Raw genomic sequence first — 25,896 nt, forward strand, 5'->3', positions numbered from 1 at the left:
AAATTGCACAACAAATTGTATGTTCCTCTCTTGCTACCCTTGCAAAAGTAAAAAAAAAAATAGATCTAAAGGAAAAATTTTATGAAAGAAAGTTAAATGTTTATTTTTTCCTTCCACATTTCAAAAATTCCTGTGAAGCACCTGAGGGCTTAATAAACTTCTTGAATGTGGTTTTGAGCACCTTGAAGGGTGCAGTTTTCTCACTTGGCTCCATGACACATACATGCGCGACTCCTCTTCATACATGCACAACTTTGCTCCATTCAAATCATAACCACATGGTCTGTGATCATTTGACCTCTGACCCCTCCCCTCCTGTGACCTCATCCCAGGTCCTGTGTGCACAGAACAGCCATATATGTGGTGTGCGGCTCTGCAGGTGGAGGTAGGTGCTGGAGATTCCCCATTACTGTCCGCGGGGGCAGTAACCCCCTCAGTGCTGACAAAAAGTAGGTGTATCTGTGTTGCTCTATTTGTACATGCGCGGCTATTCATCATACATGCACGGCTCTCTGTAAACACGCCGTACATGTGTAGCTCCTCTCCTTATATACGCCATGCATATACGGCTCTGCTCTTTACATAGGCCTTAGATACGCGCGGCTCCACTCAGTGCATCATCATACACATGCTGCTCCCATCGGTGCATGTCGTACACACGTTTTCTGTAGGTGTCCACACACCACACGACACAATAACAATATTCTCTGATTATTGCATTTTTTTTATGCCTTTTCCCCGTAGTTGATGCATTTTTGGTGAAGTTTGAAGCGCAGCTGTGGTTTTTTCAGGCTCCACATAGAAGCCGATAGGAAAAAACAGCCCCAAAGCCACAACGTTTTCAGATTGCGTTCACATGACATTTTATTCCACAGCGCTTTACAGACATTATCGGCACTGTCCCTGATAGGGACTCTAGATTGTGAGCCCCATCTTTGGAATGTGGGAGGAAACATGCAAACACAGGGAGAACATATAAACTCCTTGCAGATGTTGTCCTTGGTGGGATTTGAACTCAGGACCCCAGCACTGCAAGGCTGCAGCATTAACCACTAAACCACCATGTTGCCCTAACATAACTGCCAACCGTCTGGATATTTTAGTGAGTTTATGATGTTGCAGATTTTCTGTACCTATTAGGTAACTTAGGTTACTTTTTTTTCACTGCGTTTTTATGTCTCTTTCTGTGCGGATTTTTTTTTTTTTTTTCTCCCCTCTATAGTTTCGAGTCTATAGTACAGGGAGCTTGAAATAAATGCACATAAAAAAATCAAAGTTCGGCTATACAGACCCGCCAAAGCAAGACCTCATAAAGTGAAGCTTCCGTTAAAATGAAAATTTCTGCTACAACTAGGAATGAATGAACAAAAAATAAACCCACAGGTCCCAACCATCCCAGATACAGAGGGCCAGTCTTGGATTTGGGTCTAGGCCTTGCGTTCCAGCTGGACACTGAATGTTCCCCACTGCTCCGCCCCCTCTCATATCTCCTGTTAGGGTAGAAAGAAATGGTTAATGTGTGTCGCTTGTGGGTGTGAGTAGGGGCATGGTCAAAAAATATTCCATATTTTGCTCCTTTTTGTGTTCTATTAAAGTTCGGAATAGCTTAGGTAATCCTCTTCACTATTGTATTGTATATCTGTGAGAAAAGAAGCGTGTAAGGCAGTCGGGATTACCAAATTTAAGAAAGCGAGCAATCCACAGTTCAAAACGGGGTGTGGATGTACCCAGTGCGCTTGCGCACCAGTTAACTAGCAATTCATACACAAGTGTCAATAAAGTTCATGTTCCATGCACACATCAAGGTAGTCCTCTAAATGACAAATGTGCAAGCGCACAACAGCAGGCAAGCAAAGCCACAAGTTATGCCTGTGTACATAATATCCAATCACGGCAAAGGATGAACCAGCATATGATGTCAGTCGAAGCTGTGCACACAGTATATGTGCGTGACGTTGAATAAAATAAAACTTATAGGGTATCTGCATGAGGAAACCATATGTTGCGCCTGCATATGTAATAGTCAATCATGGCAAAGAATGTCCCAGTACATGACGTCAGTCAAAGCCGTGAACACAGATATATGTACGAATCCAATGAGAGGAAAGAGTAGCATAGCGGACTTTTTCACCTGGATCGGTGAGTGCTATGCTATTCTTTCCTCTCATTGGATTCATACATTGTGTTTTCTGCACTAGCACCCGAGATATCGGGGTTCAGCCTCCACGAGCAGTATGGACATGACAGTCTCACATCGGCAGTAGCATTGGCAGTGCCGACCGGCTTTTTCTTTACACGTTCACAGATATATGTACAGATGTGTGTCATGAAAGACCAATGATGGCAACATTTGTGTGTCAAAAGAGATATAACCACTGAATCTTCACATTCTCACGTGTAAGCCTGTATGCACACGTTGCAGATTTTGATGCGTTTCCACAGCGTTTTTGGACACTCGGAATTGCATCAATGCAATGTAGTACAGTACCAATGATAGTCAATGGGAATTTGAGAATTGCTGTGCACATGCTGAGGAAAAATCTGCGTGGATTCGCTGTGTTTTTTTTTCCGTAGCATGTCAATTCTTTGTGCAGAAATGCAGCGTTTCTGCACCCATTGACTATACAATGAGTAAGGCAAATCCGCACTTCAAAAAACGCATGACAATCCGCAAAAAATCTGCATAAATTCTGCATGAAATCCGCAAGCATTTTGACCTGCGCTTTCTGCCAAGAGATGCAGATTCTGTGCGGAAAATTTTGCAGGCCAATCCGCAACGTGTGCACATACCCTAAAGGTGCGCAATATCGAAACGACAAAAAAAAAATACTACAACTACGCAGATGATTTGTAGTTATGGTAAAAATAAACAATTATGTGGCATCAATAAAAATTACTTCTGTGCTCACTGACAAAGGAAAGTAAATGCGATTGTGCAGGTATAAAAAGGAAAAGGGGGGAAAAAGTGAATGTACCGTGGCTACATGGAGTCCAACAGAGACTAACAGACTTATAAACAGAATAATGCACAAGTGTGCCATAGGTGACAAAGCCTTTTTTTTTCTTTTCCTTTTCATACCTATGCAAACATATTCACTTTGTCAGTGCGCACAGATGTAATTTTTGACATCACATAATTGTTTGATCTTGCCATAACTACTTATCATCTGCATAGTTGTATATCTTCTTTAGTTTGATGTCACGTGCCTGTGCACATGTGAAGTTTGCATCGATTCAGTGGTTCCATCTGTTTTGACACACAACTGACGACAGACATTTGCATAATTTCACGGTCATTGGTCTTTCATTCGCGTAGACATATTACAAACCTTTGGTTTGCTTGGTGCCGCTTGCGCATATATCTGCATGCGCGGATGCAGTGTTCACAGCTTTGACTGACATCATGTGCTGGCCCATTCTTTACAGTGAATGATTATTAGTTACGCAGGTGCAACATATGGTTTCCTCATGCAGTTAACTTATTAATTTTATGTTGTTCGACATCACGCGCCTGCACATTTACTGTGTCAAAAGATGCTGTGTTTACTGCTTCGACTGACATTATGTATGCAGGCGTAACTTGTTTTTCAATTTTCCTCTGTCGTGCGCTTGCACTCTTGCCATGAGAGTGACAGAACAGGCGTCATTATGGCTTTCAGCGGGATCGCTGAGTGAGTGCTAGCCAGTGCTGTATCAGTGCTGGAGAATGCGCTCCAGCTCGAAACCCTGGTGGCGCTGCAGCAATGAAGGCTCAGATGGATGTAGGACGAGGCTGCAGAGAGAGCATGTGGATGACACTTGTAGTCTGCGATTACCATGTCTACTGCTAGGGTGACCAGAGTGGGCCAGAAGAGGCCTGAATGGAGGTGGAGAATGTGGACGAACAGTGCCGTAATGAGTTCACGAGTGCACCGTGTTTCGAGACCAGAAAGGCTCAAGAGGGGTGAGTGGAGACCTGGGATGCCCATGAGGGGGAGATACAAAATACCAGGCCTGTCTGGTACCTTTTCCTACCCAGGGAGAGGGAGCCTGCATGTGGGGAGGAGGACCCCCGGAAAGTGACTGGGCTGGAACCAAGGGGACCGCCATCAGGGTTCCTGAAAGAACCACACCGGGGGACAGCGAATTGAGACATGCGACTGAAGTTGTCAGGGCAACAGGGGGCGGGGCGAGGATAAAAGGAGCAGGGGGCGTGCTCAGGTGTCAGTTGGCAGAGAGCCTGACAGGAGACAGGAAGCTGTATGACATAGAGAGGAACGGGGCAACGGGCGGTGTATTTAGGAGAGACCGTCAGGGGTCTGTGAGGGGGAAGCTATGGACTCACCGACAAGTGACATGTGAGAGACTTTCACCTGAGGCCGTTCCCCGCACACGGTTGCACACTGCCGCACCTGCTGTTTCCCGCCCCGTTGTGACCGCTCCGCGACCTCAAGCGGCCGCTTCGGCTACACATCAATCCGCTACAGCGGTCAGGACACTTCCCCCCCGCCTTCTCCCACAGCTGCGGCCCTGTCATCACCGGCCTCAGGGGGGCGCCACCTCGCCATAGGCAGCCATAGAGGCCCCCATCCCGTTTACTTGGGGACCCTGAGTAGAGGCCGGCCAACCGTCATTTTTCGAGACTGCGTCATGACTACGCTGTGAGGCGGGAGCCGGTAAAGACTTCCTGGAAGGCGTACCCTGCTGTATTCTTCAGGGCCTGTTGTGCCCCGCCAGCACGTATTCTTCAGGGCCTGTTGTGCCCCGCCAGCACGTATTCTTCAGGGCCTGTTGTGCCACACCAGCACGTATTCTTCAGGGCCTGTTGTGCCACACCAGCACGTATTCTTCAGGGCCTGTTGTGCCACACCAGCACGTATTCTTCAGGGCCTGTTGTGCCACGCCAGCACGTATTCTTCAGGGCCTGTTGTGGCACGCCAGCACGTATTCTTCAGGGCCTGTTGTGGCACGCCAGCACGTATTCTTCAGGGCCTGTTGTGCCACGCCAGCACGTATTCTTCAGGGCCTGTTTTGCCCCGCCAGCGCGTATTCTTCAGGGCCTGTTGTGCCCCGCCAGCGCGTATTCTTCAGGGCCTGTTGTGCCCCGCCAGCGCGTATTCTTCAGGGCCTGTTGTGCCCCGCCAGCGCGTATTCTTCAGGGCCTGTTGTGCCCCGCCAGCGCGTATTCTTCAGGGCCTGTTGTGCCCCGCCAGCACGTATTCTTCAGGGCCTGTTGTGCCCCGCCAGCACAGATTCTTCAGGGCCTGTTGTGCCCCGCCAGCACAGATTCTTCAGGGCCTGTTGTGCCCCGCCAGCACAGATTCTTCAGGGCCTGTTGTGCCCCGCCAGCACAGATTCTTCAGGGCCTGTTGTGCCCCGCCAGCACAGATTCTTCAGGGCCTGTTGTGCCCCGCCAGCACAGATTCTTCAGGGCCTGTTGTGCCCCGCCAGCACAGACTCTTCAGGGCCTGTTGTGCCCCGTCTGCACAGATTCTTCAGGGCCCGTCGAACCCAATCATCCCGGGACATCGGGGCATCAAGGCAGCCGCATCTGCGATCCTGAACGACGCCTGGAAGGATAAGTTGTCCATAGGAAAGAAGGACCTTTAGTTCGGCCATACGTGGCCTGCAACACCCGGAATAGCCGGATTAGTCGCATATAATATAAGAAAAAGTGTTGTAAATGTTATTGAGTCCCTGAGAGGACAGTTTGTTGTTGCCTATTTGTTTTGTTCAGCAAAGCCCCAGTGGCACCAATTTATAAACGTTTATTTTACAAATCACACTCAGTCTCGTGTCTCGTCACTGCATCCTGAGAACCTGTCTGAACCCTACATGTGTATATACATGAATTTTGTATAGGCCGAAATTAATCCACTGAGGAGAGACAGAAGGCAGAGGAGCTGACACAAGAGTGACGTGAAGGGCCACGTGTAGCAGAATTTGAGGAGTTGTGCTCTGATGGCATGGTTGTGAGTTTTGACATCTGTGGTTTCAAATTCATCCAGGATGAAGGAACCAAAGACAAGGTGTACCTCAGGCACACTGACATAAAGAGAATATTTACCCCAAAGACTCCGCAACCTGTATCCTGGGGAGGCCATGCGATTTATGAAGGTGGATGGGCCACACGCCTGGTACGCCATACAGGTGAAATGTCCATGCACAGCCAAGAACATGGAGAATTGGAAAAAGGAGTGGAAAGAGGAGAAGGCCTGCAGAGGCGACAGGTGGCTTCAGGAAATAAATCAGTGGGTGGAGGGAGGGAGGCAGTGATGCCCGTCTGGGCTGCTACCAGAAGCAGGGATTTAGCAGGGCTGCGTTCACCAGAGCGTGAGTCCGGTACAGCTACCCAGACTGGGCCTCCGGAAGACAGATTTCAGACTGGTGTCGCCAACATGGTGCTAGGAAACCTACTGTAAGCACTATCTGCCATCCAACAGACCACCTGTTCACACTGGTCTGGCTTCGGATGGTGTCACGTGCCTTCATGCAATCTTGGACAGGAAGCTAGATCTCATGGATGAGCGTATGTTGTTCTCCCTCAGCAAGCACAGTTTCACCTAACCCACAGCCTCAGTCTCTGTGTGCGCCATCAGCTGCACATCCGTTTCCCCATCTCTCACTGCACACCTTGACATTTTAAATTGGGTATATAATATATGCCTGCAAACTTTTCAGTATTAATAATAAGTAAAAGAAAATATGTAGCCCTGAAAAGGATTTTTAATGGTGCAGCAACGCTATACAAGTACTGCAATAGCAATATTAAACCCTGCATATATTCCTGCTCTAAAAGAAGCACTCGCTCCTATAACATCTCTCCCTGAACTGCTTCCTGAGGACAATTTGTCGAGCATCGTGTCACCGGGTCTTATATATAACCCGATGACTTGACGTGGCTGGCCTATCACAGTAATGCCAATGTTATGGAAATTTGGTTGGGATAAATCTATCCCTGTGTGTGCTGCAGCCGCTCCCATTTAAACTGAGTATTTTGAGCACTCAAAGAAATGACTCTGTACACATTTAGTTACAGGATAGCATTCCCTCAATACTCTGAAGGTTTATTACACATACATGGTTTTATAATTACGTATAGAAAGGAATGTTTAGTTAATTAACATACGATTGAGCTTCAATGCTATTGGCTGTCTGAGTATATGGAATATATCGTGATCAATGCATGACAGAAAGGCTGGATAAGTTACTAAAGTGTAACTCTGTAACTCTTGAAATCAGGACAAAGTTGAGACATCTACTCATCACTTTTGCACATCTTTTGTACTTCCTCTTTTCTTAGCCATGAAAAAAACCCCTAAAAGCTGTCTGGTTCGTGGCAGTGGATTATAATATATACACTCACTGGCCACTTTATTAGGTACACCTGTCCAACTGTGTGTTAAGACTTAATTTCTAATCAGCCAATCACATGGCGGCAACTCAGTGCATTTAGGCATGTAGACATGGTCAAGACAATCTCCTGCAGTTCAAACCGAGCATCAGTATGGGGAAGAAAGGTGATTTGAGTGCCTTTGAACGTGGCATGATTGTTGGTGCCAGAAGGGCTGGTCTGAGAATTTCAGAAACTGCTGATCTACTGGGATTTTCACGCACAACCATCTCTAGGGTTTACAGAGAATGGTCCGAAAAAGAAAAAAAATCCAGTGAGCGGCAGTTCTGTGGCCGGAAATGCCTTGTTGATGCCAGAGGTCAGAGGAGAATGGGCATACTGGTTCGAGCTGATAGAAAGGCAACAGTGACTCAAATTGCCACCCGTTACAACCAAGGTAGGCAGAAGAGCATCTCTGAACGCACAGTGCGTCGAACTTTGAGGCAGATGGGCTACAGCAGCAGAAGACCACACTGGGTACCACTCCTCTCAGCTAAGAACAGGAAACTGAGGCTACAATTTGCACAAGCTCATCGAAATTGGACAGTAGAAGATTGGAAAAACGTTGCCTGGTCTGATGAGTCTCGATTTCTGCTGCGACATTCGGATGGTAGGGTCAGAATTTGGCGTAAACAACATGAAAGCATGGATCCATCCTGCCTTGTATCAACGGTTCAGGCTGGTGGTGGTGGTGTCATGGTGTGGGGAATTTTTTCTGGGCACTCTTTGGGCCCCTTGGTACCAATTGAGCATCGTTGCAACGCCACAGCCTACCTGAGTATTGTTGCTGACCATGTCCATCCCTTTATGACCACAATGTACCCAACATCTGATGGCTACTTTCAGCAGGATAATGCGCCATGTCATAAAGCTCGAATCATCTCAGATTGGTTTCTTGAACATGACAATGAGTTCACTGTACTCAAATGGCCTCCTCAGTCACCAGATCTCAATCCAATAGAGCATCTTTGGGATGTGGTGGAACGGGAGATTCGCATCAGGGATGTGCAGCCGACAAATCTGCGCCAACTGTGTGATGCCATCATGTCAATATGGTCCAAAATCTCTGAGGAATGCTTCCAGCACCTTGTTGAATCTCTGCCACGAAGAATTGAGGCAGTTCTGAAGGCAAAAGGGGGTCCAACCCCTTACTAGCATGGTGTACCTAATAAAGTGGCCAGTGAGTGTGTATATATATATATATATATATATATATATATATATATATATATATATATATAAGCTGTGATTATACGTGTATATAGGAGTATACATGCAAGTGAGATCTATATGAACTGTATATATTTCCATCACACCAGTAGCCAACAGGGCTACGGCATTACCGTGTATTGCAGGCAATCCCGCATGTTTGTTGGCTAACAGGCCCCTTTACATTTAGCAATGCACCAGCGATCCGACCCAGTCAGGATCGCTGGTGCATCGCTAAATGATTGCTAGTGAGCTGTCACACAGGCAGACCTCACAGCGATGTAGCAGCGACGCAGCGCACGATACTCCCCTTTCACACACAGCGATCCTGACGTACTCCCGCCCGCCTCCACGCGTCGCTCGTCGTCACAGCAGGAAGAGGACGACGAGAAATGGAGCCGGACATTCTCACACGATCAGCGATGGACAGTGGGGGAGCCGGTCGGAGGTATCACACATAGCGATATCGCTAGCGGTATCGCTATAACGTCACAAAATCGGTGACGTTATAGTGATATCGCTAGCGATATCGCTATGTGTAAAACCCCCTTTATGATACCAACTACTTCTCTTCATTTCAGAGGTTCCTGTATGGTCTGATAATTACTGATAACAACTTTGTCTCTCCTTACCTTTTGAGGACATACTGAAGACTGAACGCTCATGCCATTAATTGTATGTGGGGCAGACGTGAAATTAGAACTTATCAGTTTACTACGCTATGTGATGTATCCCTGTACTGATGGTGGTTCTGGTGATCTATCTCTGTGCTGATATTGGTTCTGATCCTGTTTGCATGTAACAATCCATAACTTGTCAGATATCGTGCTACATGGCTATGTTGATGAAGTATTTTCATCTGCTAAGTTAAGGATGACTACATCTGTATTTGTTATGAGCATTAAAATTCTTCACTGTAGTGTGCAAATCCTAACAGTTTGCAATATACGCACTGTCAGGGTTTGGCTCTGCTTGTTAATACCAGCGGTCATCATGTGACCACTTATGTGATTTTCATACTTATGTTCTTGTGCCAACTAGCTGCTCTTCTTGCTTTCATCAACGAAGCAGGGGCTGCAATATTTTACTGAACATTGAGAGAATTGGTAAGCCCAACTCGATGGCATGTGACTAAGTATCAAAATCATATATGAGCCGTCAAATGACAATTTCTCAAACTGCTTAATCTGTATATAGCAGGTGGCGCCAAACTGAATTTTTGCCCCAAGTGCAGGAAAACCAAGATTCTCTTCTAATATATCATCAAAAGTTTCCTCTCAGGTTTTGTGTTCTTAAACTTTTTTCTTTTTCATTCAGATTCCTACAATAGTGGATCCTTTCAGTGGGGATTTTCTATATAAGAGAATTTTCCTGATTGACCCATCACAGATAGAGAGGATATTACACTGCACCCTAGAGATTCTCTAAAAACTTACTGGAAAGGTGAGAGATTCTGATGATGTCACATTACGTCTTTCTTATTATTGTTTGTGTCAGGTTCCTATAAGGATGTCACCATCTATTTCTCCATGGAGGAGTGGGAGAATTTAGAAAAACACAAAGATCAGTACAGGGATGTCTTGATGGAGGTTCCCCAGCCCCTCACATCACCAGGTGATAGACAGGACTAAATACACACGGCCTATAATTATGTGTATGTAAACAAATAATTCAGTCCCTGTGTTTCCTCCAGTTCTATCCAGTGAGAGGACAACACCAGAGAGATGTCCCCGTCCTCTTCTTCAACAGGACTGTAAACAAGAAGATCCCGATGTTCCACAGGATCATCAGATAGATGAAGAGAAGGTGCCGTTAAATCTCTCCTATTGTAATCCTAATGCTCTCTCCGCTGCATGGTTTCCCTTCCCCTTCCATGCAGTGACGCTGACATGCTCGCTGCCATAGATGCATTGTTGCCTTCCCATCTCTTGACATGCTTCTTGTCTTCTGTGTCGGTACACTTCCCTGCTCTTAAAGTAGCAGCGAGCGCACATAGTAAAATGGCCCCAGCCAATGGTTGGGAGGCATCTATTAAATGAGTACTCTTGCAAGATCTCTCCCAGCCAATAGTTGGGAGACCTCTTGTATAAAAGGAACACTCCCCAATAGGGAGGTGCCTGAGCAACCCCTATAGTTTAGTGCTAAGTGTGCTGGTGTGTGCAGTTGTTTGTTGTCACATCCCCCATCCTTAGTCTGTTATAATTATTCCCTTTCCCTTTTTGTTCCATTAGTACAGTCTAGTGTGTTCTTTATCCTGTGGCCGCTTCAGTAGTATCCATATCCGAATCCTGAAACCGTGTTGGTAGTACCTGGACCCCTGGTCCTGGGGCGGCCAGTCCTTAATCCCTGGTCCTAGTCCCAGCTACCAAACTGTTTCTGAATAGTTTCTTGTTCTCACACGCATTTATCTTCATGATCCAAGTTGTCTGTCTGTCTTCGAATCCTGCTCGGCAGCGACTCCGATCACGTCTCCTCGTTCAGCGATCCCGACTACTTGGGATTGTCAGCTGCAGTACCAAAGTCTGCCTGGAAATGGCACCTGGTAACTACCTGCAGCCCAGTCTGTAGACGGCTGTGAAGGTCTTGTGCTCAGTCTTGTTTTTTCCACCAGTATTATATGTTTTATACTTGTGTAATGAGAATGGTGGAGATGGCAGGATTAGAGCTGATCATAGATGTGACTTCTCTATCTGTCTGTGACTTTTACAACATTTGTTTTAGGATGAAAATCGGACCCATATTGATACTACAGAGACATATGTGAGGAATGATGAGCAGTGTAAAGAGGAGATTCCTACAGATAACAGCACAGGTGAGCAGTAGCCTCTGGCTGCCCAGACATCACAGATTTTTTTGAGTCACTGGATGCTACAATTGTGTTGATTATTTATTTATTTTTCTTTAGCATGTATAACACAAGTTTTGAAAACTTTTCTCGTATGGATTGGTATTGGTAAAGTTGAAATTGGGTCTTCTTACAACAGGGAAAAATAAAAATCCATGGTTGAGGACCACAAATGTGGTTTCTGCACTCAAATACAGGCCACAGAAGATGCTTAAATTACATTTTGCATTTTGGTAAATAAATTACAAATTCATCCCCCCAGCTTATTAAATCTTTGTATTTCCATATGTTAAATTAAACACCATTAGATTGTTGCATAGAGAGCCAGAGAAATAAAAGTAATGGCAATGGGCCAAGAAAATATCTGGCAGGAGCAAAGATGCATTGGTTACCGCTGTGGTTGTAAGAGAATGGTCAGCCATAATATACTGAGCGGCCATGTTGTCTCTAGCAGCCATCTTGTCGAAAGTTAGAGAAGATTCAACTTTTACAAAAGAGCTAATAAAATGTACTAAATGGAGGATGGAAAATGAGATCATGTCTCTTACCAACTTCAGTAGATGTGCATAGAGGAAGATTGGATCAATAGGGGAATAGGTCACCAAATATATGGTCAATATGCTTTTACGTGATAGTGTGGTAGCGAAAAGTAAAGTCATTAAAATGTCAGGATGTAAGAATTTATGGACATAGATTGGAGACAATGATGAGATTTTAGGACAGTAGCCATAGATACCAATGACTTATGGGTTTTAGTGTTGCTTGGAGAAACGTTAATTAATATCTTCGTATTATGTCATATTCTCTGTTCTAAACCACGTTTCTGTAGAATTACCATGAAAATGCCTTAGAATTATAATGTTAACACCCTCTGCGGCAAAATGCAGCTTTCTTTGTTCTCATAATGTATAAGAAGCTCCTGTTACTGTTGCTTGTTGCCATTCCATCGCCATCATGCCACTGTGCCTCACCATGGCCAGGGCACAGAGCCTTATCACCGCTAGACCTCCTAGCAAATCTCTGTCCATCTGAATTCCTGTTTTTGCCCGCATATTCCGACTCCTCTGTTATTCTGTATCTGTTTTGCCGTGTATCTCCGAATAAACTTCAACCTCAGCTTCGGGAAGAATTGTCTGCAATTTTGTCCTGGCTCTTCCAACTCTCCCGATAAGAACATTTTCTTACAGTGGTCAGTGATTAGTGACATGTCGTTCGACCCAGAAGCTAAAATAAAGATATTATCAGGATGAAATAATGGAGAATCCCATTACAGTGACCTTTTCCATGTTCCTTGAGTTGCGCCAGTTCTTGTTTCCAGATGGATTGACTCATTCAGTTTGACCTTTGATCGGAGACCCAGCTTGGCTTGTAATAATCCACGGAGTTCACTCCAAAGCTTTGAAGCAAACTGTATTTGACTATTCGGAACAGATGAAAGATGTAGTAAAGGAAAGATGCACTTTAATGTCAGACTTGCAGCTGTTCTTTTATAAACAAAGCGGAAAAAGATATACTGTTCCAAAAAAGTAATCACTTTGCAAATTAATAATAATTTAGTGTCAGGAAAACTGGGACTGACTGACCGATCATGTTTGTTGACACCATAGAATCTACTGCGATGATGGCATCTGGTGTGATGAGGCCGCTCAGAGGCGATAAGTACATGACATTACCCATCCTTTTACAAAGTTCCACAGGACCAGGACTCACAGGATATAAAGAATGAATTATGCAGCTAGAAACCAAAATTTCTCTTATCCACAACCTTTTCAGTGAAGTAAATACTGTAGGAAACCATTTTTTTCCCTTCTCCCATGACAGCACCACCTGAGAAAGGGTATCCGCCCAACGGGACAGGAAACCTACTAAATAAAAAGATGGCACCTTTCCTCCGCATTAGTTCAGTTTCCCATCCTCGTTTCAACCTGCAGAATGAAGCGGTACACTTACACTTATGTGGGAGGGTGTCCAGAAACGTAGGATGCCGTCCGCGGGTGAGGTGACGTCGACCGGGAGGTTGGTGCAGCGCCATGCAGGCTGAGACCTCTTGGGCAAATGTCTTCCAGCCGACATGAGGTCCCGGGTGGTCTGCGTGCACTGGAGATTGCAGGAGCGCCCTAGCGATGTGCGCCAGGACTGCATACTCGAGGAAGTTGGTGTGTCCTGGGGTCGAGTGTGCCGGAAAGCGAGGCCATCCAGGTCTGCGCACTTGTGGGAAGCAGGAGGATATCTGGTGCGTCCCGGTGACATAGCGCGCCGGAGACTACATCTGCCATCCGGGATTGCGTATGCGCAGGGCTAGGGGGGTCCCTGCACACAGCGTACCGGATTTGAAACCACAGGAGACTGAGCACAGTTGGGCAGGGCCATCCGATATTTAAAGGGAAGTGCCCAGCAAGATGGTGGCATTTCCTGCAGCAATCCGGATCATGGATGAGCTGAAGCAGCCACAACAGTAGCGTCGCCCGATGCCACTGCACCAGCAGCCACCACCACTACCACCATCTTCTTCGCTTCAGTCGATCCAGGAGCCTCTTCAGCGCTGCCAGCAGCATCGGCAAGGACGCAATAGCGGTCATACAAGCAGCAGGACCAGCCTGAAGAGCAAGGCAGGTCACGAGCCCACTTCCAGGGTGAGACATTCTTCAGAACTAGCTCAGCCTCTGTCTCCAATACCGTAGATTTATCAGCTGAATGGTGAGTGATCTATATGAGAGTGCACTGTATTAAAACAGGCCCCCTTTCGCTGTGTGTTACTTTACTAGGGAAGGTCCCGGAAATGTAGTTCCAAGCAGAACAATAGGGAGTGCCCTGTGCAAGGGGGACCTACATGGCACTTATAAAAAGAGACTCTGCTGTTATGAATGGGTCACCAGGGAGAAAAAAACAAAACAAGCTGTCACAGAGAACCAAAGAGCTTGGTAACTATGCAGATTGCAGATCCCTGATCCTAACAACACAACTAGCAGCACCCGTGGAGCGTACCTACGATGGTCCTAGACGATTCGCCACAGCCGGAGGACTAAATAAGCCTGGAGCAAGAAAAGGGGAAAACTAACTGCCCCAGAGCAGACCCCAAAGGAAAGACAGCCCCCACACATGTATTGACGGTGAAACAAGATGAAAGCACAAACACAGGCAGGAAAATAGGCTGAGCAAACGATGGGGCCCAAACTAACTAGAAAGGATAGGAAAGGAAAGACACTGTCTGCAATCTGCCAAAAACCCTACAAAAATAATGTCCAACACTTCTGATAACAAAATTAACCCTGAAGTCACTAGATTTCTCCCACTATATCAGCACTCTGGCCTCTTTTTGCTCTGTCTCAGAATATTTCAATCTAATAAGGGACAAAAAGCAAATTGGCAAATACAGATAAATAAGAGTGAAAATTTAGCACAGCCCCAGCCGGGGCTGGCTGACCACACAAAAAACTGAATAGACCAACAAAATCAAGTGTGAACATTAGCAGAAAAACTTGGCTTTAGATGACTGGAACAGAGCTGAAAACAAAGACCTGACAAGCCAGAAGGAATCGCCAGCACCAGACTAGGGCATCGGCTGTCTTAACTCCAGTCTGAGATTCCGGAGGTCCAATCGTCATCCTCATTATCAGGTGGCAGATCACTACTGATTAAATCAGCCTCACTACCTCCAGTTACCACCAGAGGGAGCCTGGAAGGAGAACTCACAACTGGTGGACCGGAAAATGAACTCACAACACTCTGCCCTGGGTGTATATACAGCAGACGGTCTCGGAAGAAACACCCGGGTTTGCTTTGGACCTGAAGGCCATCATTAGATTGAGGTCCAGGAGTCCTTAAGACACCTAATGGGGCAAAGAGAAGAGGGGAAGCTAGAACCACTGTCATCAGAGTCTGAGAGATCAATAGAGTTCAAGGAGGAGGATTCGGACATAATGGATTCATTCTCCTCTTCCTCCTCTGAGGAGGACACGGGGAGTAGGCCCTGCTTCCCAGCTGAGGATACTGGCTGGCTGGTCAGGGCAATAAGGTCCACTATGGGCATATCTGATCCCAAGACTACCAAAATAGTTTAGGACATTGTTTGGTGGCTTGGATCAGAGGAAGAGGCGTTCCTTTCCAGTTAATGAAAAGATCAAAATGCTCATTAATAGAGAGCGGAAAGGAAAGGGCCACTACCATCTTGCTCAAAAAGGAGATATCCTTTTGATGAGGAATAGGCGGGCATCTGGGGAAGAACCCCAAAGATTGACATCGGTTGCTAAACCAGTTAAAAGATCTATGTTGCCCTTTGAAGACCTAGGGACTCTCAGGGATCCCTTGGATAAGAAGGCAGAGGTCCTCCTAAAACAAGCCTGGGAGTCATCAGCAGGCTCATTAAAACCGACAATAGCAGCAACCTGCATGGCAAGATCTATGATGGTGTGGCTACAGCAGCTGGACAACCATCTAAGAGACAACACCCCAAGAGAAAAGATCCTATGGATCTTCTGTTGTTGCAGGGAGTGGCTTCCTTTTTGGCTGATGCCTCGGCCGATTCTGTTAGATTTGCAGCATTTTTGGCAAACCTCTCTAATGCTGCCCGCAGCACCCTATGGCTCAAGAGCTGGCCAGGAGATGCCCACTTCAAGACTAGGCTATGCTCTATCTCATGTGAAGGGAAATATCTTTTTGGTCAAGCCATGGACGATGTACTTGACAAGGCAGCAGACAAGTGTGTCCCTTCCTCAGTTTAACCCCTTCCTGACATCCGACGTACTATCCCGTCCATGGGACCCGGGCCCCTATGCCCATGGATGGGATAGTACGTCTACCGCGATCAGCGGCGCCCACGTGGTGAGCGCCGCTGATCGCGGCCGGGTGTCAGCTGATTATCACAGCTGACACCCGGCACAATGTGTCAGGGGCGGTCACGGACCGCCCCTGACACGTTGACCCCTTGCACACCGTGATCAAACATGATCGCGGTGTACCGGGAGTTAAAGAGAAGCATCGGCAGGGAGGGGGCTCCCTCCGTGCTTCCCTGAGCCCCCCACAGCAGCACAATGTGCAGAGCTGCTGCCGGGGGCTCCTTTCCTGCAGGCCCCCGAATCTAAGATGGCGACGGGGGCCTTCGGGGGCCTGCAGGAAGCTGGCTTCCTCAGTGCCTGCAAAGCGCAGGCATGAGGAAGCCTTGTGCACTGCCTGTGACAGATCGCTGATCTGTCACAGTGATCTGTGATGTCCCACCTGGGACTATTTAATAAAGTAAAAAAAAAATAAAAATAAAGTGTTAAAATAATTTAAAAAAAATCGCCAAATAAATTACAAAAAAAAAAAAAAATATTCCCCAAATAAATCCATTTTTTGAAAATAAAAAAAAAACAATAAAAGTACACACATTAGGTATCGCCGTGTCCGTAACGACCCGCCCTATAAAACTGTCCCATTAGTTAACCCCTTTAGCGAACCCCTTAAAAAATAAAAATAAAAAATGAAGCAAAAAATGATTTATCATACCGCCAAACAAAAAGTGTAATAACGCGCGATCAAAAAGACGCATATAAATATCCATGGTACCGCTGAAAACGTCATCTTGTCCCGCAAAAAACGAGCTGCCACACAGCATCATCAGCGAAAAAATAAAAAAGTTATAGCTCACAGAATAAAGCGATGCAAAAATAATTATTTTTTATATAAAATAGTTTTCATTGCATAAAACCGACAAAACATAAAAAAAGACCTAAATGAGCTATCGCTGTAACCGTACTGACCCGAAGAATAAAACCGCTTTATCAATTTTACCGCACGCGGAACGGTGTAAACGCACCCCCCCAAAAGAAATTCATGAAACGCTGGTTTTTGTTCATTCTGCGTCCCAAAAATCGGAATAAAAAGCGATCAAAAAATGTCACGTGCCCGAAAATGGTACCAATAGAAACGTCAACTCGTCCCGCAAAAAATAAGACCTCACATGACTCGGTGGATCAAAATACGGAAAAATTATAGCTCTCAATATGTGGTGATGCAAAAACTATTTTTACAATAAAAAGCGTCTTTTAGCGTGCGACAGCTGCCAAACATAAAAACAGCCATAAATAGTAAATCAAACCCCCCGTTATCACCCCCTTAGTTAGGGAAAAATAATAAAATAAAAAAAATGTATTTATTTCCATTTTTAGGCTAGGGTTAGGGTTAGGGCTGAGATTAGGGTTAGGGGTGTGTTGAGGTTCGGGTTGAAGTTAGAATTGGGGGTTTCCACTGTTTGGGCACATCAGGGGCTCTCCAAATGCAACATGGCGTCTGATTTTAATTCCAGCCAATTCTGAGTTGAAAAAGTCAAATGGTGCTCCTTCCCTTCCAAGCTCTGACATGCGCCCAAACAGTGTTTTACCCCCACATGTAGGGTATCAGCCTACTCAGGACAAATTGCAAAACAATTTTTGGGGTCCAATTTCTCCTGTTACCCTTAGGAAAATAAAAAATTGGGGGCAAAAATATCATTTTTGTGGAAAAAAATGATTTTTTTATTTTCACGTCCGAGCATTATAAAATTCTGTGAAGCACTTGGGGGTTCAAAGTGCTCACCACACATCTAGATAAGTTCCGTGGGGGGTCTCGTTTCCAAAATGGGGTCATTTGTGGGGGGTTTCCACTGTTTAGGTACATTAGGGGCTCTCCAAATGCAACATGACACCCGCAGAACATTCCCTCAAAGCCTGCATTCCAAAACGTCACTACTTCCCTTCCAAGCCCCGACGTGTGTCCATACAGTAGTTTTCTACAACATATGGGGCGTCGGCGTACTCAGGACAAATTGGACAACAACTTTTGGGGTTCAATTTCTCCTGTTACCCTTGGGAAAATGAAAAAATTGGGGACTAATTGATCATTTTTGTGGAAAAAATACGATTTTTTTATTTTCATGCCCGGGCATTATAAACTTCTGTGAAGCCCTTGGGGGTTCAAAGTGCTCACCTCACATCTAGATAAGTTCCTTAGGGGGTCTAGTTTACAAAATGGTGTCATTTGTGAGGGGTTTCCACTGTTTAGGTACATCAGGGGTTTTCCAATCGCGACATGGTGTCCGATCTCAATTCCAGCCAAAAACATCAAATTGCTCTGCTTCCCTTCCGAGCTCTGCCATGCGCCCAAATAGTGGTTTACCCCCACATGTGGGGTATCAGCGTACTCAGGACAAATTGCACAATAACTTTTAGGGTCTTGTTACCCTTGGGAAAATAAAAATTGGGGTGAAAAGATCATTTTTGTGGAAAAAATATGATTTTTTAATAGTACTTGTACTGCTGTACGTTATAAACTTCTGTAAAGCCCTTGTGGGTTCAAAGTTCTCACCACATATCTAGATAAGTTCCTTGGGGGGTCTAGTTTCCAAAATGGGGTCACTTGTAGGGGGTTTCCACTGTTTAGGTACATCAGGGACTCTCCAAACGTGACATGGCGTCCGATCTGAATTCCAGCCAATTTTGCATTGAAAAAGTCAAACGGCGCTCCTTCCATTCTGAGCTCTGCCATGCGCTGAAACAGTCGTTCCCCCCCACAAATCAGGTATCAGCGTACTCAGGACAAATTGCACAATAACTTTTGCAGTCCAATTTCTCCTGTTACCCTTGGTAAAATAAAAAAAATTGAACCTGAAGTACTTTTTTTGTGAAAAAAAGTTGATGTTCATTTTTTTTTAAATATTCAAAAAAATTCCTGTGACGCACCTAAAGAGTTAATAAACTTCTTGAATGTGGTTTTAAGCACCGTAAGGGGTGCAGTTTTTAGTATGGTGTCACTTTTGGGTATTTTCTATCATATAGACCCCTCAAAGTGGCTTCAAATGTGATGTGGTCTGTAAAAATAAAATGGTGTTGCAAAAATGAGAAATCGCTGGTCAACTTTTAACCCTTATAACTTCCTAACAAAAAAAAATTTTGGTTCCAAAATTGTGCTGATGTAAAGTAAACATGTGGGAAATGTTAATTATCAAGTTTTTTGTGTGCCATATCTCTGTGATTTAAGGGCATAAAAATTCAAAGTTGGAAAATTGCAAAATTTTCAAAATTTTCGCCAAATTTCCGTTTTTCTCACAAATAAACGCAAGTTATTTGAATGAAATTTTACCACTAACATGAAGTACAATATGTCACGAGAAAACAATGTCAGAATCACCGGGATCCATGGAAGCGTTCCAGAGTTATGACCTCATAAAGGTACAGTGGTCAGAATTGTAAAAATTGGCCCGGTCATGAACGTGCAAACCACCCTTGGGGGTGAAGGGGTTAAGGCCGGGGTCACACTTGTGAGAAACTTGCACGAGTCTCGCATCTCAATACCTGGCACTCGGACCGGAGTGGTCAGCTGCATCGAATTACATGCAACCGCATACTCCTGTCCCGAGTGCCGGTGGAAGTGCCGGGTATTGAGACTCGTGTGAGTTTCTCGCAAGTGTGACCCCGGCTTAAAGGTTTCTTTCATAGGAGAAAGTTCAGCAGGATTAGACCCTCCAAGGAACAGAGTGATTGGTAGAATAAGTGTGTTCATATTTGAGGGTTCCTCGATGAGGAGCCAAAAATCTTCCAAGTGATGCACTGTCCCAGGTAAGAGGAAGGCTGTCCCACTTCCAACCTGCCTGGGAGGAAATCTCGGCCAATGCCTGGGTGTTCAGTATAATAAGATCTGACGTTTGCTAGAGAGCATTTGGATTATCCAGAAGAGTATTGGGAGAATATCATATGATCTGACCAAAGTAGAACTGTTTGGTAGAAACAAAACTCTTTGTGTTTGGAGGAGACATATTGCTGAGTTGCTTCCAAAGAACACCATACTTACTGTGAAGCATGTGGGTGGCAACATCATGCTTTGGGGATGTTTCTCTGCAAAGGGACCAGGACGACTGATCCGTGTACATGAAAGAATGAATGGGGCCATGCATTGTGAGATTTTATGTGCATACCTCCTTCCATCAGCAAGGGCATTGAAGATGAAACATGGATGGGTCTTTCAGAATGATAATGATCCCAAGCACACCGCCAGGGCAACAAAGGATTGGCTTCATAAGAAGCATATGAAAGTCCTGGAGTGGCCTAGCCTAGTCTCCAGATTTCAACTCCATAGAAAACCTTTGGAGGGATTTGAAAGTCTGTGTTGCCCAGCGACAGGCCCAAAACATCACTGCTCTAGAGGAGATCTGCATGGAGGAATGGACCAACGGTGTGTGCAAACCTTGTGAAGACTTACAGAATATGTTTGACCCCTGTCATTGCCAACAAAGGATATATAACAATATATTGAGATGAACTTTTGTTAATGACCAAATGCATATTTTCCACCATAATTTGAAAAATAAATCCTGCCAAATCATACCATGTGATTTTCTGGATTTGTTTTCTCATTTTGACTCTCATAGTTATTATCTACCTATGATGTCAATTACAGGGCTCTTTCCTCTTTTTTAGTGGGAGAACTTGCACAATTAGTGGCTGACTAAATACTTTTTTTCCCCACTGTAATATAATGTGCCCCATAGTCCTCCATACAGTATAATACACTCTTCATAGTCCTCCATATATTAAAATGCACTCCTCAGACCACCGTTAATGCATAATGCACCCCCCATAGTCCTCCATGTAGTACAATTCACTTCCCATAATATAATGCACCCCATAGTTCTTCATATAGTATAATGTATTCCCCTTAGTCTTTCATACAGTATACATAGATCCCGTGTAGTACATATAGTATAATGCATTGTCCATAATCCGATAGAGTAAAATGCAGCTACCCTACAGAATATAATGTATCCCCCTCATACAGCATAATGCAGCCCCCCATAGAATATAATGTAGCTCTCTCATAGAGCATAATGCAGCCAACCCCCATAGAATATAATGTAGCCCCATCATGCAATATAATGCAGCCCCCTCACAAAGTATAATGCCGCCACCCCCTGGAATATTATGTAGACCCACCATACAATGTAATGCAGCCACCTTCATATAGTATAATGCAACCCCTCCATAGAATATAATGCAGCCCCTTCATAGGTTATATGACCCCCATAGAAAACAATGCAGCCCCCTCACAGAGTATAATGTAGGACCCCTATAGAATATAATGTAGCCCCCTCATAGGGTATAATGACCCCCACAGAATATAATGCAGCCCACTCATAGGGTATAATGCAGCCCTCCCCATAGAATATAATGTAGCACCTTTATAGAATATAATGCAACTCCCCAAATATAGCATAATGCAGCCCCCTCATAGAGTATAATGTAGCCCCCCGACCCTCCCCCCCAGAATATAATCCAGCCCCACATTCCAGTACTTACTGATAAATTAAAAAAAAAAAAAATACTTACCTCACCTCTCCTGCTTGTTTTCCACGCTGCTCTGTGCTCCTGTCTCAGCAGCTGCACTGTCCGGCACACAGCAAGTACTCAATGAAGTGACGTTGTCATACACCCACAGTGTTAGAGGCAGAGGGGAATGATGGGAGAGGGAGCGTCATGACGATACAGTTGAATGGGGCGGGCGGCGTGGGTTTTGGGGTCAGCGCAGGCACCAGGCGGGCCCTCCTGAATCACGGGCCCCATAGCTGCCATGTGGTGTGCCGCTGGGAAAGCGGGGGCCCTAGGCAGCTGCCTAGTCTGCCTGCCACTAATGATGGCCCTAGATGCGGTAAATCTGCATTGTTCAGTGAACACGCTCTGATTTACCTGCATGATTAGATCGCAGCTTTTTGGACACAAGGAAGCTATGCAGAGTATAAAATGCTGCTACTTCCTGATCGTGGGAACATAGCCTAACAGTGTGTATGTATATATGTGTATGTATATATGTGTGTATATATATATATATATTTTATAAATATGTGTGTGTATGTACACGAGCAAATGAGCAAAATCCAATGAACATATTTGGTGGGAACAGTTAACCAGAATCAACAGGATAGAAAGAAAAATCCCGCAAAACCATCATGGATAAGGACAGTATATGACCAACTGCAGTGAATCAATCACAAACAATAGAACAATACAGTCATAGGGTCAAAGCAGATAAGAACAATTTTATTAATTTATAAAATATTACACAGACAAACAGGCAAAATAGGGCTAGAAGATGGAACATGATTATTCCAGCATCATGTAAGAGGCCCGGGGTAGGTTTGTCCAAGGAAAGCGTGCATAGTAATCATAGTATCTAGAAATATACAAGCATATCTAATGACTCCTATAAAGGTGCATAGTAGCAATCTATTACAAGGCAGAGGAGTCCAAATAGTGTGCTAGGGACTGGACAATAGGACCGCATCCATCACCAAAATATCAAAACAGCATAATAGTATATATTCAAATACCTTGCACAGAGTGGAGCACCTTCCTGGACAGTCCTACCCGCCGGGTGATGGGCTAATTCAAATAGATTCTATTCTCTTATAATATTGCGCTTATCTGCAATTTGTGTAGGGTGAGTTGTTGCAGTAGAGACAGCGTATTACAGGCATCTAGTCAGGGAATATTATAATCCTTGCTGCAGTTTTTTTTCCCACACACTCATTGACAGATTTGTGCTTTTTTACGGTGATCTGTAATGATCCAATGTATCAAAGTAGGCAAAATTATCTGATTTAATGTAGTGATGGGACACTTCACACTACTGGTTCTGGAATTACCACTTCTGAACTCTCCAGTGTTTTTGTTTCCATCTATTTTTGGGTGCTTCTTGAAGTATAGATCCATAAGGTGTTCAAAAGTAACAGTGGCTGGCACTTTACATCAAACAGTCATCATCACTTCTCGTCCTTTTGGCTAAGATCAAGTGTAGTATCTGTTATTATCAGTTTAATATCTGATACATGATTCTAAATGATTATCAACTTGCTTTCTTTGCATTATTTGAGGTATGAAATCACTGTTTGTTTTTTTTTTTTTTTTTTCTATTTATTTTTTTATTTTGACAATTTCTCCTTTTCAGAAAAAAACCCTCAATTTATTGCTTGGAAATTCGGAGACATGTTGTCAGAAGTTTGTAGACTAAAAGAACAATTTACATTTTACTCAAAAATAATACCTATAAAGAGGAGAAAAATCAGAAAAACTGAAAATTTGAAAGTGGTCTCTTTTTTGCCATAGCACTGTGTAATATATATGTACAGTGTGTATATACACTGTATGTGTGTATATGTGTGTGTGTGTGTATATATATATATATATATTAGCAAAAAGGAAAACGGCACAGTACTTAGCTTTGGGTGCACGGCCCCAGACGAAAAGTCCTATTTTCAGCCACAAAATCCAATATTTATTCCAAATAAAGGCAGCACGCCATTATTAATCTTTCAAGTGATAGTGAGTTTATTAGACCCACATATCAAGGCAACGTTTTGGCTCAACTGAGCCTTTCTCAAGCACTTGAATGATTAACCCCTTCACCCCCAAGGGTGGTTTGCACGTTCATGACCGGGCCAATTTTTACAATTCTGACCACTGTACCTTTTATGAGGAATAACTCTGGAACGCTTCCATGGATCCTGATGATTCTGACATTGTTTTCTCATGACATATTGTACTTCATGTTAGTGGTAAAATTTCATTCAAATAACTTGCGTTTATTTGTGAGAAAAACGGAAATTTGGCAAAAATTTTGAAAATTTTGCAATTTTCCAACTTTGAATTTTTATGCCCTTAAATCAGAGAGATACGGCACACAAAAAACTTGATAACTAACATTTCCCACATGTTTACTTTACATCAGCACAATTTTGGAACCAAAATTTTTTTTGTTAGGAAGTTATAAGGGTTAAAAGTTGACCAGCGATTTCTCATTTTTACAACACCATTTTATTTTTAGGACCACATCACATTTGAAGCCACTTTGAGGGGTCTATATGATAGAAAATACCCAAAAGTGACACCATTCTAAAAACTGCACCCCTTAAGGTGCTCAAAACCACATTCAAGAAGTTTATTAACCCTTCAGGTGCGTCACAGGAATTTTTTTGAATATTTAAAAAAAATGAACATCTAACTTTTTTTCACAAAAAAAATATTTCAGGTTCAATTTTTTTTTATTTTACCAAGGGTAACAGGAGAAATTGGACTGCAAAAGTTATTGTACAATTTGTCCTGAGTACGCTGATACCTGATTTGTGGGGGGGAACGACTGTTTCGGCGCATGGTAGAGCTCAGAATGGAAGGAGCGCCGTTTGACTTTTTCAATGCAAAATTGGCTGGAATTCAGATCGGATGCCATGTCACGTTTGGAGAGTCCCTGATGTACCTAAACAGTGGAAACCCCCTACAAGTGACCCCATTTTGGAAACTAGACCCCCAAGGAACTTATCTAGATATGTGGTGAGAACTTTGAACCCACAAGGGCTTTACAGAAGTTTATCACATAAAGCCGTACAATTAAAAAATCATATTTTTTCCACAAAAATGATCTTTTCACCCCAATTTTTATTTTCCCAAGGGTAACAGGACCCTAAAAGTTATTGTGCAATTTGTACTGAGTACGCTGATACCCCACATGTGGGGGTAAACCACTATTTGGGCGCATGGCAGAGCTCGGAAGGGAAGCAGAGCCATTTGATGTTTTTGGCTGGAACTGAGATCGGACACCATGTCGCGATTGGAAAACCCCTAATGTACCTAAACAGTGGAAACCCCCCACAAATGACCCCATTTTGAAAACTAGACCCCCCTACAGAACTTATCTAGATGTGTGGTGAGCACTTTGAACCCCCAAGTGCTTCACAGAAGTTTATAACGCTCGGACGTGAAAATAAAAAAATCATTTTTTTCCACAAAAATGATATTTTTGCCCCCAATTTTTTATTTTCCTAAGGGTAACAGGAGAAATTGGACCCCAAAAATTGTTTTGCAATTTGTCCTGAGTAGGCTGATACCCTACATGTGGGGGTAAAACACTGTTTGGGCGCATGGCAGAGCTTGGAAGGGATGGAGCACCATTTGACTTTTTCAACTCAGAATTGGCTGGAATTGAGATCAGACGCCATGTTGCATTTGGAGAGCCCCTGATGTGCCCAAACAGTGGAAACCCCCAATTCTAACTTCAACCCGAACCTCAACACACCCCTAACCCTAATCTCAGCCCTAACCCTAACCCTAGCCTAAAAATGGAAATAAATACATTTTTTTTATTTTATTATTTTTCCCTAACTAAGGGGGTGATAACGGGGGGTTTGATTTACTATTTATGGTGGTTTTTATGTTTGGCAGCTGTCGCACGCTAAAAGACGCTTTTTATTGTAAAAATAGTTTTTGCATCACCACATATTGAGAGCTATAATTTTCCGTATTTTGACCCACCGAGTCATGTGAGGTCTTATTTTTTGCGGGGCGAGTTGACGTTTTTATTGGTACCATTTTCAGGCACGTGACATTTTTTGATCGCTTTTTATTCCGATTTTTGGGACGCAGAATGAACAAAAACCAGCGTTTCATGAATTTCTTTTGGGGGGTGCGTTTACACC

The 25,896-nt window shown here is 44.2% G+C and overlaps 1 protein-coding gene and 1 pseudogene across 1 annotated transcript in view; both read left to right on the forward strand.

Annotated features, from left to right (window-relative positions):
* The first annotated feature begins 399 nt into the window (after positions 1 to 399).
* Positions 400 to 25,896, forward strand: part of LOC141050976 (uncharacterized) — a 61,948-nt gene continuing 36,451 nt past the window's right edge. Inside the window, exons 1-4 of the mRNA XM_073547742.1 lie at positions 400 to 449; positions 10,079 to 10,195; positions 10,275 to 10,387; positions 11,303 to 11,393. Coding sequence (XP_073403843.1) covers positions 10,111 to 10,195; positions 10,275 to 10,387; positions 11,303 to 11,393 — 289 coding nt within the window. The 5' untranslated portion in view covers positions 400 to 449; positions 10,079 to 10,110. The remainder of the gene's footprint in view (positions 450 to 10,078; positions 10,196 to 10,274; positions 10,388 to 11,302; positions 11,394 to 25,896) is intronic.
* Positions 23,190 to 23,314, forward strand: LOC141051215 (U2 spliceosomal RNA; annotated as a pseudogene).

The sequence above is a fragment of the Dendrobates tinctorius genome, unplaced genomic scaffold (assembly GCF_039654945.1).
Source record: "Dendrobates tinctorius isolate UK_male_01 unplaced genomic scaffold, ASM3965494v1 ptg000155l, whole genome shotgun sequence".
NCBI lineage: Eukaryota > Metazoa > Chordata > Amphibia > Anura > Dendrobatidae > Dendrobates > Dendrobates tinctorius.